The sequence below is a fragment of the Pteropus vampyrus genome, unplaced genomic scaffold (assembly GCF_000151845.1).
Source record: "Pteropus vampyrus isolate Shadow unplaced genomic scaffold, Pvam_2.0 Scaffold319, whole genome shotgun sequence".
Taxonomy (NCBI): domain Eukaryota; kingdom Metazoa; phylum Chordata; class Mammalia; order Chiroptera; family Pteropodidae; genus Pteropus; species Pteropus vampyrus.
Genome location: NW_011889100.1, coordinates 809,418 through 822,933, shown reverse-complemented (window position 1 = coordinate 822,933; position 13,516 = coordinate 809,418). Strand labels below are relative to the sequence as shown.

At 57.7% G+C, this 13,516-nt stretch overlaps 2 protein-coding genes across 6 annotated transcripts in view; both read left to right on the top strand.

Annotated features, from left to right (window-relative positions):
* RORC (RAR related orphan receptor C) overlaps positions 1 to 3,427 on the top strand; it is a 16,396-nt gene extending 12,969 nt beyond the window's left edge. The window contains exons 6-7 of the mRNA XM_023521850.1: positions 113 to 325; positions 3,134 to 3,427. Of these exons, the coding sequence (XP_023377618.1) occupies positions 113 to 325; positions 3,134 to 3,295 (375 nt within the window). The 3' untranslated portion in view covers positions 3,296 to 3,427. The remainder of the gene's footprint in view (positions 1 to 112; positions 326 to 3,133) is intronic.
* A 392-nt stretch (positions 3,428 to 3,819) lies between these two features.
* Positions 3,820 to 10,126, top strand: LINGO4 (leucine rich repeat and Ig domain containing 4). Of its 5 annotated transcripts, none has more exons than XM_011377688.2 (2): positions 3,820 to 5,379; positions 7,727 to 10,126. In XM_011377688.2, exon 2 carries the CDS (start codon positions 7,740 to 7,742, stop codon positions 9,519 to 9,521), a length of 1,782 nt encoding a protein of 593 aa, XP_011375990.1. In that variant the 5' UTR covers positions 3,820 to 5,379; positions 7,727 to 7,739; the 3' UTR covers positions 9,522 to 10,126. The 5 variants fall into 5 exon arrangements, with proteins under 5 accessions (XP_011375990.1, XP_023377609.1, XP_023377608.1 ...); XM_023521841.1 differs by having other exon boundaries at positions 6,728 to 10,126; XM_023521840.1 differs by having other exon boundaries at positions 6,498 to 10,126.
* The last annotated feature ends 3,390 nt before the right edge of the window (positions 10,127 to 13,516 follow it).

Below are 13,516 nucleotides of genomic sequence, written 5' to 3'. Positions count from 1 at the left end.
GGCTAGCCAAGCCCACGGCACCCTAGCTTACCATGGTCAAACCAACACACACACACACACACGTACACACACACACGCACGCACACGCACGCACGCACGCACATGGCGGAAGACCTCATCCAACACAGACGTCCAAAAGGGGCCACGATTTTGGTGGAAGTCAACGTGCACGCTTTCTCTTGTTCTCACTGCCTTCCTGTCCCCTCCTCCTCCAGGCCGGCCGGGGCTCCAAGAGAAAAGGAAAGTAGAACAGCTGCAGTACAACCTGGAGCTGGCTTTTCACCATCATCTCTGCAAGACGCATCGCCAAGGCATCCTGGCAAAGGTAGGCGCCGTCCCGGGGGTGGAAGAGGCCGGGCCCGGCACCAGAGCTGTGACGTCTGGGCTCGCCAGGCCTGGGGTCTGTGGGTACAGGGGAGGAAGTACCGCATTGCGTCGGAGAGCTCGCAACAGCACAGAAATAGTCACTTCTGTTTGTGGAAAGAGGAAAGAGAGAGCCTGGACTTGGGAGGGGCCTTCGGGGAGCGATTCCCTTTAAGACAGACAATTGTTCCCCAGCACCTGGCACAAGGCGCTGTGGCGTGGAAAGATACAGGGACGTGTCCTTGTTCCCACCAAGAGTCTTCAGTCTGGTGGGAAGAGACTCGCGTGCCAATAGCTCTAAGCAGAGCAGAATGCGAGACGTGGCATAATAGTAAAGCCGTTAACTAGGGGATGTCGCAGATATCCAATAGCTCAGAATGCGAGACGTGGCATAATAGTAAAGCCGTTAACTAGGGGATGTCGCAGACGTGCTCCCCTGTGCTCAGGAGCCTCCGTCGGGAGGACAGGTATTCATCTCCTCCTGGAGCGATGAGGAGACCTGGTGACTTATCCAAGTTTACGACATTGGCAAGTGAAGCGTGCAGGATCTAGCCCCAGGGCTCCATGTCACGCATCCCTGTTCCCGACACTGGGGTATGAGATACCGGAGAACACGGAGGAGAGCATGGAACAGGACTGAACATAATCTGGGGGGAAAGGAGGGAATCGTAGCCGCTTCTTAGAGAAGGCGGCGTCTAAACCAGGCCATGAAGTAGGTAAGATTTTCACGGACATTTGTGGGGGCAGGGCAGGCATTTCATTCGGGCTTAGGGCGCCATCGGAGCAAAAATAAGGAGGCGAAATCGTGCATCTGTGGAGAACAGAGTTCAGGCGCACTCTGACCGAAGTGCGAGATCAGGAGAGATCGACGGCGGCAGGGACGTGGCAGAAGACGAGCTGGAAAATTAGGTCAGGGAGCAAATCAGAGAGGACTTTCAATGACATATTAAAGGGTAAAGGCTTTATTTCTAGGCAATAGCAAGCCCCAAGGGCTAGAGGAATGATATCATCAGAGCTATTATTTAGGCAATTTAATTTGGAACCGGTGTAAAGGAGTCACTTATGTAAGCACTCAAGCCACGGGCCCTTGGTATGTGCCAGACACAGTGCTGAGTGCTGAGGATACAGCAGTGACTTAAATAATGGTCTCTGCCTTGACGAGCTCCGGGTCTGGTGGGAGACATCAGGAGGAGAGAGACTAGAACCAGGGAGGGCCGTGGGGAAGCAAATCTGCTTAGATCCCCACCTTCAGAAAGCATCGCCTCCCACTGTCCACACACACGCGCGCGCACGCACACACACGCACACACACGCACGCACGCCCTCCAGCTACCAGTTCTCACCCCGCCCCACCCCCGTCTGTCCTGCCACACGGCACTGTCCTCAGTCCGCCTGTGGCTGCCCCTCACGCTGAGAATCAAAGCTAGAGTCTGAGTCACAGCCAAGGGGCCCCCTGCCCTCTCTCCCCCATCCCCGCCACCCACCCCGGCCACGCCGGCCACGCCGGCCTCCTCGCTCTTCCTGGAACACGTCCCACACAGCTGCATGTCTGGGCTTTTGTACCTGCCGTTCCAGCTGCTGGAAGCTTCTTCCCCCAGTTTGCCAAATGCCTCGCTCCACCCTTTCATTCTGGAGAGATTTTCCCAGACCGCCCCGTACGAAAAGCCCTCCGCCCCCAACCATCCTTTATGGTTCTTTAAAGAAATTCTCTGATCTATATTTGCTTATTTTCTGGCTCCCTCTTTAGAATATATATTTAATAAAGACAGAGATTTGATTTTATTTTATTCACTGGTGTACCACCACAGCCCATCCCAGTGCCTAGCTGAGTAAGGGTCTTTCCTGTGGGCTTCCCGCTATGTGGCCCTTACACCCCATTTTAAGGAAATGAGTAAATTCTCAACAAATTTTTGTGGAGGAAGGAAGGAAGGAAGGAAGAAAGGACGCTATTGCAATAGTTTGGACAAACTCGAACTAAAGCAATAGAAATGAAAAGAAGACAGATTCAAAGAGAAGACGCCGCCTGCTCTTCCCTGCCTGCCCCTTCCCTGAGACACTGAGCCGGGGAGAAGTGGGGTGGCCGGTAAGAGGTGTAGTTAAGGCTCACTTAGTTAGGAAAAAAAACGCGGAAGATAGATGGCTTTCTCAGCCTTCCTCTAGGAAGGTCTCCCGCTCTGTCTCCTCACGGCCTCTGGGCCGCCGGCGGTGTTGGGCACCAGCTGGGAAACTGTTTAGTTCAAACAAACAGTTATTGAGTATTTGCCACGGGATGGGGGGGACTCCACCTAAGGAGCTTAAACCTAGGGTGGGAAGGCAGACAAACTGGGTCATTTCGTTAAAATGGAGTGTAAGGGCCACACAGCGGGAAGCCCACAGGAAAGACCCTTAATCCAGGGGGTAGTCAGAGAAACATTGTTGGAGAAGGTGTCACTAGCTAAGCAAAGAATGGGAAAGGCATTCCAGGTGACGGGGACATCGACAAAGGCAAAAAGGCGGGGGACAGAACATAACCCAGAGAGTCACAGAATTGCACATCAGAGCATGAAGTGTGACGGAGGGTCACAAACAGTGTTCAAGCTGGGAGTAGTGGGAAGGTGATTGGGGTTCGCCCTGACACACACCCGCTCCGGCGGGGTCTGGCCCGTCCACAAGTGCCCAGGGCACAGAGAGAAACCGAGAAGGGGACCCCGGCCCAGGGAGGACGGAGGAGCTCGGGGCTCTGGGGAGAGCGCTGAAGGGCCCCCCTCCTTCCCCGCTGACCCGCCTCCAGCTGCCGCCCAAGGGGAAGCTCCGGAGCCTGTGCAGCCAGCACGTGGAGAAGCTGCAGACCTTCCAGCACCTGCACCCCATCGTGGTCCAGGCCGCCTTCCCCCCGCTCTACAAGGAGCTCTTCAGCACTGAAATCGAGTCGCCCGAGGGACTGTCCCAGTGACCTGGAAGAGGGGCTTCTTCCCCAGAGCCTGCCGCGCCCCCACCCGCACCCTCCCGCCCTCAGCCTTTGCCTTTCCCATAACCCCCTCCCCCGGAGGGTGGTCCCTGCCCGTCCTGTGGGACCGAGCAAATGCTGAGACCAGTTTCCTGCCACCGGCCTGCCTGGCAGTGGGCCAAGGGCCAGAGTGTGGGGACGAGGACCGGCACCTCTGGCCTCAGCTTTGTTCTGGCCCCTTTCCCTTGCCTTGTCACCCCAGGTTCTGGGATGCCTTGGGGGATGGGGTGACAGAAGGACCTCGAGGAGGACCAAGCTATCCTCAGCACAACAGGGGGATCCAGGACACCCTGGACGAATGGAACTCAACTCTGGGCTCAGAAGCTAAGAACCAGTCTTTGAAATACCTCATCGCATTTCCCTGTGGGCTTCGGCCGGGGAAGAAGCACCAAGCTCAGAGACCGGTGGCCGGAGCCCAGAAGGGCTGTACGTAACGTGAACCTGCATCTTCAGATGTCCTGCCTTCCTCTTCCTGCCAGCTCAGCAAGGAAATGGTTGGACACCCTGCTCTTTTCCTGGGGTCAGAACAAAAAAAAACTGCATCCATGGAGGGCGAGGGGCTGGGGATGATATTTTTATGGGATTTGGGTATAGGATAAGGTACAATGAAGGGTGAGACCATCGTAGAGAGTTAGAACTCAGACCTCTATGTGTATTTTACAAACAGACGTTAGGGGTTAGCACCAGCCGGATCAGAGACACAAGTCCACATGCAGGTGGACCACACACTCACTCAAACTATGACGCAGCTCTGGAGACAGACGCCTCTGATCTGACGCGACCTGTCTTCCTTGAGGTTGTGGCTCAGAGGAGTTTAGTGGCCTCAGGAAGAGCGCCAGCCCTGAGGGAGCCCAAGAGCATTTCCCTGTGCCCCGTCCACCAACCTTAGACCTGGGGTGCTCCAGGCTCTGTCCCGGCTCAGCTTTCTCCTATCACAAGAAACCACGAGAGAAGCGGAGATGGCTGGACGCTGGTCAGAGGCCAGGGACAGACTCTCGGAGGACTGTCTGGGCCCCGCCCCCGGCCCTGCTCTCATTACAAGGAGAGGACGCCTCCACCACCCAGCAGCTGGGTACCACTGACACCAGCAGGCAGTTTTTCTCCAGCCCTGACCTTCCCCAGGGCTCATCCTGGCTTTATAAAGAGCTGTGAGCTCCCCCTCCGCTGAGGGAGAAACAGCAGGTGATAGGAGGGGTTAGCCGGGGAAACCTAAACCCCGACTTGTGCCATTCTTTATAAAAGGATCTTAAAGGCCAGAGGTGTGTGTGTGTGTCGGGGAGCGGGGGAGCCTTAAGTAGATTACCTACATGCCGCCCTGCAGTAGCGCTGTGCGGGGGAGGGTTAGGGGGGACCCTGGTCTCCAGCCCGGCCACCATCAGTGTTGCAGGGACTCTAGCCCCCACTCCAAGCATCCCCCCCGCTGAGGCTTGGGGTCCGAGCCTCAGGGACCCCCATCGAAGGAGCTTCAAACTTGGCTCCCCGGTGGATGCTCTGGGCTGAGAACTTTGCCCACAAATGGTACCCACAGGAGATGTTTAGACAGAGAGGTCGCACAGGGTTGCCCTGCACCTGCCAGACTAAATGACAGCCCCAAGGCAGGTGCTCGGCCCGGGGGGTCCAGAGCCCGAAGGACCCTTCCGAGCTGCCCAGCTGCTTCTGCAGCGACCGGGAGCCTGGGGGCCACAGAGCCGCCCGCGCCCCTCCCTCTCTGCACGCTGGAGTGCCGCCCGCTGCAGCCTCCCTGGCTGCTTTATTTATTTATTTTGCACCAACAGGGTTGCTGCAGACTCATTCTCGCCTGGTTTAAAAAGAGAGAGAGAGGAAAAAAAAAACGGAGAAACGCTTTCTGGCTCTTTTCTCTACCTTGGTCTTGGCAGCAGCAGCAGCAGAGGCAGCGGCGGGCGGGCGGGCAGGGGGCAGTGGGAGTGAGGCGCACTGGGGAGGTGCAGGCCGAAGTGACCTCGAATGGGACAGGCCCCCAACCCCGGACAGATGCAGCGGCCAACTTGATGCCGCCCTCCACTTCTCCGGTAAGCGCCCCCATACCCTGTCCCCCGGCTGCAGCGGCCCCCTTCTCCGTCATGCTCCCCTGGAGTCGGAGCCAGCCCAGTGTGCCGGCTGGTCGAGGCTAGAGGGTCTGTGACAAACCCCGCCCCCAGCCAGTCATTGATCCCAGCCCCACGGGACTTTGATGGGAAAAGTAAGATGTCCCAAGTGGCCCTGGGGTAAGGACTGCGAGAAGACCTCCCTCCATCTCCCCAGTGCTCCCCCTACCTCTGGGAAGGACCCCCCTCCCCCGCCCTGCAATCAGCATGGCTATTCCAGAAATCTTTCCTCCAAGAGCCCCCTCCCCACGCGGGTCCCCATGCCTCAATCGGGCCTGCTCCAAAGAAGACACCCAGGTTCAAATGCGTCTTTGGACTGCCACAGAGAGCCAGGAAGAAGACAGTACTCTATTCCTTGAGGGGACGATGCCCCAGACCCTAACCCACTTAAGGAGAGACAGAAGGGGTTCTGACAGCTATCTCTTCCTGCAGAGTGGCCAGAAGCCAGTCCTGTAGCCATGGAGATTGGCAAGGGAAGTCTGTGATTCAATTAGCCACCTTATAAAGAAAAGGGGTCGGCCCCCTGCTCCCCCAGCCCCTGGCCCAGCAGGCTGTGGGGACTAAGAGGGAACTCGCAGCAGTGGGGAGCAGGGAAGCTGGGCTACACGCTTGGCTGCACTTTTGCTGGATGCAGAGCCAGGATGAGCAGGAACTGCAGTGGCAGAGAGAAAGGGCCCGTTGTCACTGTCGGGGTCCGTGTCGGGTGGACTTCCCAGGCATGCACAGGGACAACGAGAGTGGCCGGGACAGTTGTCTGCCTGGTGAACTCGCAGCATGCCACAGATACCTGTTAGGTTGGGATGGGGACGAGCGGGGACGGTCGGCAGCCTCTGCCCACCCCGTGCCACCCTTTCTCATGCCTCAGCCTCAGAATAGCGACCTACGTCCCTTGGCTGTTGTGGCCTCTTTCTTCAGCTTCCCAACTACTGCAGTCCCCTGAAGTAGCTACGGGATAGCGGCCACCACGACCCCGCTAGGGGAGGGTGTGGAGGGGGAAGGAAAGGGGAAGAAGTCACACCATGTCCCAAATTGCCTCTCCTCAGCTCCACGTGGCAGGTAACGGGGCACATGAGGGCCCAGGAAGCCGGAAGCCTGCACCCCAAAGCTGATCAGAACCTGCAGCTAGAAAGAAAGGCAGGCACCTTCCCTTCATGTGGCCATTCCTCACCAATCCCAGGGCCGCCCCGCCCTCCCTGGGGGTCCCTGGTTGGTCTTGAACAGGGTGAGTCAAGGGCCCAAACCACCTGCGGGACCCTTCTCCTCCATCGTTTAGGCCAGTGTCCAGTGGTCAGTGGTCACTGTCTTCCTGAGGCTGCCCAGGCCCCTGGCATGCAGAAACCCACTTTAAGTCGACAGCCTGTGCCCAGAGATCTGCTGTGCCAGCCACGGGGTCCCTACCGCTTCCCACCCACCGCGTCCGGTCGGGTGCTGTTCCTCAGCACCTGTCTATGCCTCCCGGCTTACGATCGGGCAGCTGAAGCCAAAGGGGACGAGACAGTTCCCTCGGATTCACACGCTGGACTTGAATCAAAACACCACGGAGGAGGGACATAAGAGCAGTTAAGTCTGAGGACCAAGCAACAGAACCCCAAGCTTGGGCATCTCTCAGGTCCCTCACGCACCCCAGTGTCATCCATCGGGGAGGAGGGTTTGCCCTTGGGGTTCCTGTGGGAGATTCAAGTGGCCCTGTGTCCTGAGCCACGGCTAATGTGCAGCTTGGCCGTTTTCCACGAGCGCTCTGGGGAGATTGAATCTTGCTGGTCCAGGGCCTCGGGCCCTGTGCCAGGCCAGAGCTGGCCAGAGAGGCAGTAAGCGGAGGCCGGGGGCAGAGCTAAGGCCCGCACAGTTCCCAGCCTTGGGAGACCGGCTCGAGGTGAGGCCTCCACCCTGCTAGCCTTCGACAAAGCTATGGGTAGATAATATGGGAGAGACGGACAGAACAGAGCTTGGGGAGAGCAGATTTCAGGGAGAAGGGACCCGAGTATCCTTGGATCTCACAGATAGAGAAAAACCGGTTACAGGGAGACCAGCCCAGAGTTACTTCCTGCCGCTTCCGGTCCCAGTCCCATAAAACTTCCCCATGGCCGGCCGGGTCCCTGAGCTAGTAGCACTTGGCCTGTTAGCCGGGGCCAGGCGGGAGGACAGGAGAGGGTCTGCAAAGAGGAGCCCCAGGGGGCCCCAGGGAAGAGGCACTGGGGTTCCTCCTGGGTCTGCGCCCCACTTGCTGGCTGAGCCGACTTCCCAACAAGGACCATGTCACCATCTGTTCCAGGACTGAAGAGGGAATGGCCACGGCCACAACTCCAAAGCAAGCCTGGCACCCGTGGCGACCCCTCCTTATCCTGCTGCTCCTGCTGGGAGGGAGCGGGGGCAGCTGCCCGCCCGCGTGTGACTGCACCTCCCAGCCCCGGGCCGTGCTCTGCGCCCACCGGCGGCTGGAGGCTGTGCCTGGGGGACTCCCGCCGGACACGGAGCTCCTGGACCTGAGTGGGAACCGCCTATGGGGGCTTCAGCGGGGGATGCTCTCCCGTCTGGGCTTGCTCCAGGAACTGGACCTCAGCGACAACCAGCTGTCGGCCCTGGAGCCCGGGGCCTTCCTTGGCCTGCAAAGCCTGCTCACCCTGAGGCTGCAGGGCAACCGGCTGCGAATTCTGGGGCCCGGGGTGTTCTCCGGCCTGTCCGCCCTCACGCTGCTGGACCTCCGCCTCAACCAGATCGTCCTCTTCCTCGACGGAGCTTTTGGGGAGCTGGGCAGCCTCCAGCAGCTGGAGGTTGGGGACAACCACCTGGTGTTTGTGGCTCCGGGGGCCTTTGCAGGGCTGGCCAAGCTGAGGTCCCTCACCCTGGAGCGCTGCAACCTCAGCACAGTGCCTGGCCGGGCCCTGGCCCGGCTCCCAGAACTGGGGGCCCTTCGGCTTCGAGACCTGGACATTGGGAGGCTGCCGGCGGGGGCGCTCCGGGGGCTGGGGCAGCTCCAGGAGCTGGAGATCCACCGCTGGCCTGCCCTGGAGGCCCTGGAGCCAGGGAGCCTGGCCGGGCTCAACCTCAGCAGCCTGGCCATCACCTGCTGCAACCTGAGCGCGGTGCCCTTCCAGGCGCTGCACCACCTGAGCTTCCTGAGGGTCCTGGACCTCTCTCAGAACCCCATCTCGGCCATCCCGGCCCGGAGGCTCAGCCCCCTGGTGCGGCTCCAGGAGCTCCGCCTGTCGGGGGCGTGCCTCACGTCCATCGCTGCCCACGCCTTCCACGGCTTGACCGCCTTCCACCTCCTGGACGTGGCGGATAACGCCCTGCAGACGTTGGAGGAAACGGCCTTCCCTTCTCCGGACAAACTGGTCACCCTGAGGCTGTCCGGCAACCCCCTGACCTGTGACTGCCGCCTCCTCTGGCTGCTCCGGCTCCGCGGCCGCCTGGACTTCGGCTCGTCTGCCCCTGCGTGCGCCGGCCCCCAGCATGTCCAAGGGAAGAGCCTCAGGGACTTCTCGGACATCCTCCCCCCGGGCCACTTCACTTGCCAGCCGGCCCTGATCCGAAAGTCCGGGCCAAGATGGGTCATCGCAGAGGAGGGGGGACGTGCTGTCTTCTCCTGCTCTGGGGATGGGGACCCAGCCCCCACAGTCTCTTGGATGAGGCCTCAGGGGGCTCGGCTGGGAAGGGCTGGGAGAGTAAGGGTCCTAGAGGACGGGACGCTGGAGATCCGCTCAGTGCAGCTACGGGACAGAGGGCCCTATGTCTGCGTGGTCAGCAACGTCGCTGGGAATGACTCCCTGAGGACCTGGCTGGAAGTAATCCAAGTTGAGCCACCAAATGGCACTCTCTCTGACCCCAACGTCACCACGCCAGGGGGCCCGGGGCCTTTCTTCCTGGACAGCAGAGGCGTGGCAATGGTGCTGGCCGTGGGCTTCCTCCCCTTCCTCACTTCCGTGACCCTCTGCTTCGGCCTCATTGCCCTCTGGAGCAAGAGCAAAGGCCGGGTCAAGCATCACATGACCTTCGACTTTGTGGCTCCTCGGCCCTCAGGGGATAAGAAGTCTGGGGGGAACCGGGTCACCGCCAAGCTCTTCTGACCCTTCCCTCCACACCAGGGACCCGGCCACGCCAGCTTCGGGCGTCAAAGGGACGGGAAGGAAATAAGGCTGCTTGGACGGGAACCAGGTCCCAAGCGGCCTCAGCCTCCCACACCTGCCTGCACCCAGCCCATTAAGGGGGCCTGATAGAAGGTCGGCCTCGTGCTTCTGCAGTCTCAATGCCATTGTCATCTCTTCCCTGAGGGTCCCAGGGAGCTGGGACTAGACGCTGTAGCCAGCCCAGGCCTCCCCTGCTACACACAGAGCAGGAAATAGGACCAGGGCTCTGTCTGCTCATCTAACCACCAGGCTTTCTTCACACATGTGCCAACCACCGCTATGAGGTCACTTCTGAGGGAAGGGCCACTTGCTTCTCAGAGACTCTGCTCCTCACCCAGGGGGTCTCTCTCTCTTCTGCTCCATCCCCTTTGCAGGCACAAGGAACTGGGGTCAAGGACCTCAGCCCGAGGGGAAGAGGACGTGAGTGGGCTGGGGAGGGCAGCTCCACACTGGCGCTGCGTCCCCGTGAGTCCTCGCCACCTGCTTCTGCGTCACATCATTAAACCTGCTGCCCAGCGGCCGTGACAGGGGCAGCCCAAACTAAACATGATTTCTGCAGTTTTCTTTACTTCAGACCTTTTCTGCCCCTTATTTCTGTCACATCTCCCCCTTCTGATCCCAATGGCCTCGCCTGAATCTAACAAACGGGTTTATGCAAAGGGGACCGGCTCACTTCAGTGCCAACCGTGTCCGCTCGCTCCGCACGCTCTGCGCGTCTGGGGCGGAGACGCGAGCCTCGGAGGCCTTCAGAGGATCGCTCCGCAGAAACTGCGGCCCGGGACCCCCGGCTCTGCCCCTTCTTTCTCCTTCTTGGGGGGCTCTCCCCCACCATCCCTGTGTCCCCGTGCCCTTGAAGGGAAGCGTGAGGGGAACCTCCGTGCCCAGTGCAGCCCCCGCGGGAAGCCGACTCTGGAGGGCGGTCACCTCGGACGCCCGGCGCAGCGTCGGGGGGTGCAGGCTGCCTCAAAGCGGGGCGGGAGAGAGAGGAGCTGCTGGGAGCTCGAGGGACAGCGGCCGAGCACCCTCCATCGGAAGGGGAGGGGTGAAGGGAGGGGAAAGAGCTTCGCGGAGGGGCGGAGGAGGGGCGAGTCACGTGGCTCTGGGAAGCCCCCCCCCACCCCGCGGCAGCATCGGCGCAGCGTCCTCGCCCACTCCTCACCCAACATCACGCAAGCATCGCGAGCTTCCTCGCTGAGTCCTGCTGCTTTCGTCCCTGCTCTGAGGAGACCACGCATTACTGTCCCTAACAGGTGAGAGGAGCCGGCGCCACGAGGTCGCAGCCGGACTTCACCGCCAGGCTGGGCCGGCTCCTCGGCCAGCAGAGGTGGGAAGATGGGGGTGGGGCCAGGGGTGAGCGTGAGAACCCGCGGTTTGGGAGTGAGGCTGGAGAATCCGACAGTCCTGAGAAACGGGTATCCCTGGGCCTCCGACCCCCCTCCCACCTGCACGCACAGTTCCCTCCCTCCTTTCGCGTCCCAACGAGGTTCCCGCCCCCGGGCAGAGCCTTCTCCCTCCGCCCCAAATTCTCCACCAGCAGCCTATTAGGCTGGGCCTTTGGGTCAGGTGCTAGCTGTTCTCACTCTAGCTGTCCCGTCCGCAGTGCAGGGAAGGCCGGAAGCCAGCACTGCTCTTAGAGAAATCTCGGGGAGGCCCCCTGAGGCAGAGGGGAACAGATGACACAGATGACGATGGTGTGTCGTCTAGAGCCAAGACGCTGCCGCCTGAGTCCCAGTCTCCAGGGCGGCAGTGCCCAATAGAAACAGAATGCGAGTCCCATATGGAAGTTCAAATTTTCTAGTATCACATTAAAAAAAGAGAAATGTACAATTACATTTGATACTACATTTTATTTAATCCAATGTACTCAAACTATCATCTCGACATGTTATCAATATAAAACTTAGTAATGAAATATTTTACATTATTTTTTGTATTAGGTCTTTGCTATCCAGTGTATATTTTACACTTCCAGCACATTCCCATTCGATCACTAAATTTTCACCACAAATATCTAATCTGTATTTAAGGTTTCATAATATTCAGTTTAAAAAAAAAAAGCAAAGTCGATTTACATACCCAAGCTGTTCCGAACATTAAAGCTTTTCCGATAACTAAATCAAGAATCGGTTTTTCACACTTAATTAAAATTAAATAAATTTCAAATTCCACTTCCAGGTCGTACTGGCCACCTTTCACTTGCTCGATGGCCACATGTGGCCAGTGGCTACTATAGCGACCGCATGGCTCTGGGTGCTACAACTCCGGGCATAGACTGGGGCCTCCTTGGCAGAGGTGGGCAGAGCACCCCCGAGGCAGCACACTCGCTCTCGGAGACATGCCCGTGGCGCTACCCCCGCTACTACCCTATTCTCTTTACACAGCCTTTCCAGAATACCTTCGAGAGGTGAAGCCCGTTAATACAGCAAGGTTACTCTGAGGAGCACCTCCACAGTTCGTGCAATCATCAGCCAGCCATTCTGCACCTGGCCCGTCCGGGAAGGCTGCCCTTAGCTCAAGTGTGACTGTACAGGCTGGCGTGTGTGTGTTAATAAGTGTGTGGATGCAACAGGTGTGCATGTGAGTGCACGTGCAGGAATGTCATGGTCCCCATCTTCGCTGCCATCTGTGGCGCTCCCCTCAGGGTGGGATAGAGGTGGAGAGAGGAGAAAAATAACATTTATTGAGGGCCTTATGTCAGTGGCTTTATCTTTTTCTTTTTCATCTTCACATCAGTTCTGTAAGATAGGGAGGGCATCTTAGCTGATGGAACTAAAGGTCATATAAATGAAGTAACTTGCTCAAGTACACAGAGCTAGTCAGTGAGGGAGCTGCACTTGGACCCAGGGCTGTCTGGCTCAGAACCTAATGCCACCAGCTCTAGTCACTCCCCCAGGGCCTCTCAGATGTAGGACCTAGCCCTTGAGAAAGGTAAAATCCACGGGTGATCCACCCCACCCGCTCTGAACAACTCTTTTCGGGGCCTGGGGTCAGTTGTTAATCCTCACCTTCCTTCGGTAACTCCAATACACCTGATTCAGGAGGCTGAGGGTGGGTTTGTTTTTATTCTTTCGTCTCAGTCTCCTCCCCATTGTCCTTGCTGCCTCTGCCCCAAGGACCAGCAGAAAGCGGCAGAAATTCCAGGAATCAGTTGGACGGAACTGAAATGCCTGGTTGCCAGCGACAGACCCTCTCGTGGTTAAAAACAGAGGCTTGAGACTTCCTAGGTCCTTTTCTGGGTTCCAATCTCAACAACCTCTCAGGATACAGAGAGGCTGCTCAGGATCCCTAGTGTGGAGAAACATACCTGAGCCGTTTCAGATTCAAAGAGAATTTGACTCTGCCCACCTTCTGCCAACCCCAGCTTGAAATCATCTCACCTAAAACTATCTCTTCTACTCCCCAGCCTCTCTCCCAACCAATTAGAAGTCAACCCTCCTTCAAAAGATTTTCCAGGAAAAGTGATTACACCTGGCTTTTCACTGCTCTGATTAAGAAGTTCCTCCTGTGGTTTCATTTTTAATTTTTAATGCCTCTTTTTTGGACTTGCCCTTATTTCCTCTCCCACTGGAGCTAAAAGACGATGGATGGGCCCATAAAGTAGGTCTGTGCTTTTCATAGAAGCAGACAGGCATTCTTCATTGGATCTCAACTACTCTTACCCTTTTAAAGGTAAAAATAGCTATAGCAATTAAGGCACTCAAATACCTAGGGATAATCTTAAATATGTAAATTTAAATGACAAAAACTTTAAAACGCTAATCATGGGACATCAATGACTTAACGCTAATCATGGGACATCAATGTATATAGGAAGATTCTATATTATAAATAGAGTAATTCTCCCTTGGGGAATCTAAAGATATGTGATTCCAATCAAAATAGCATTAATAGTAAACGAAGTCAACTGTGGTATATTCCCACAACGTACCACCACA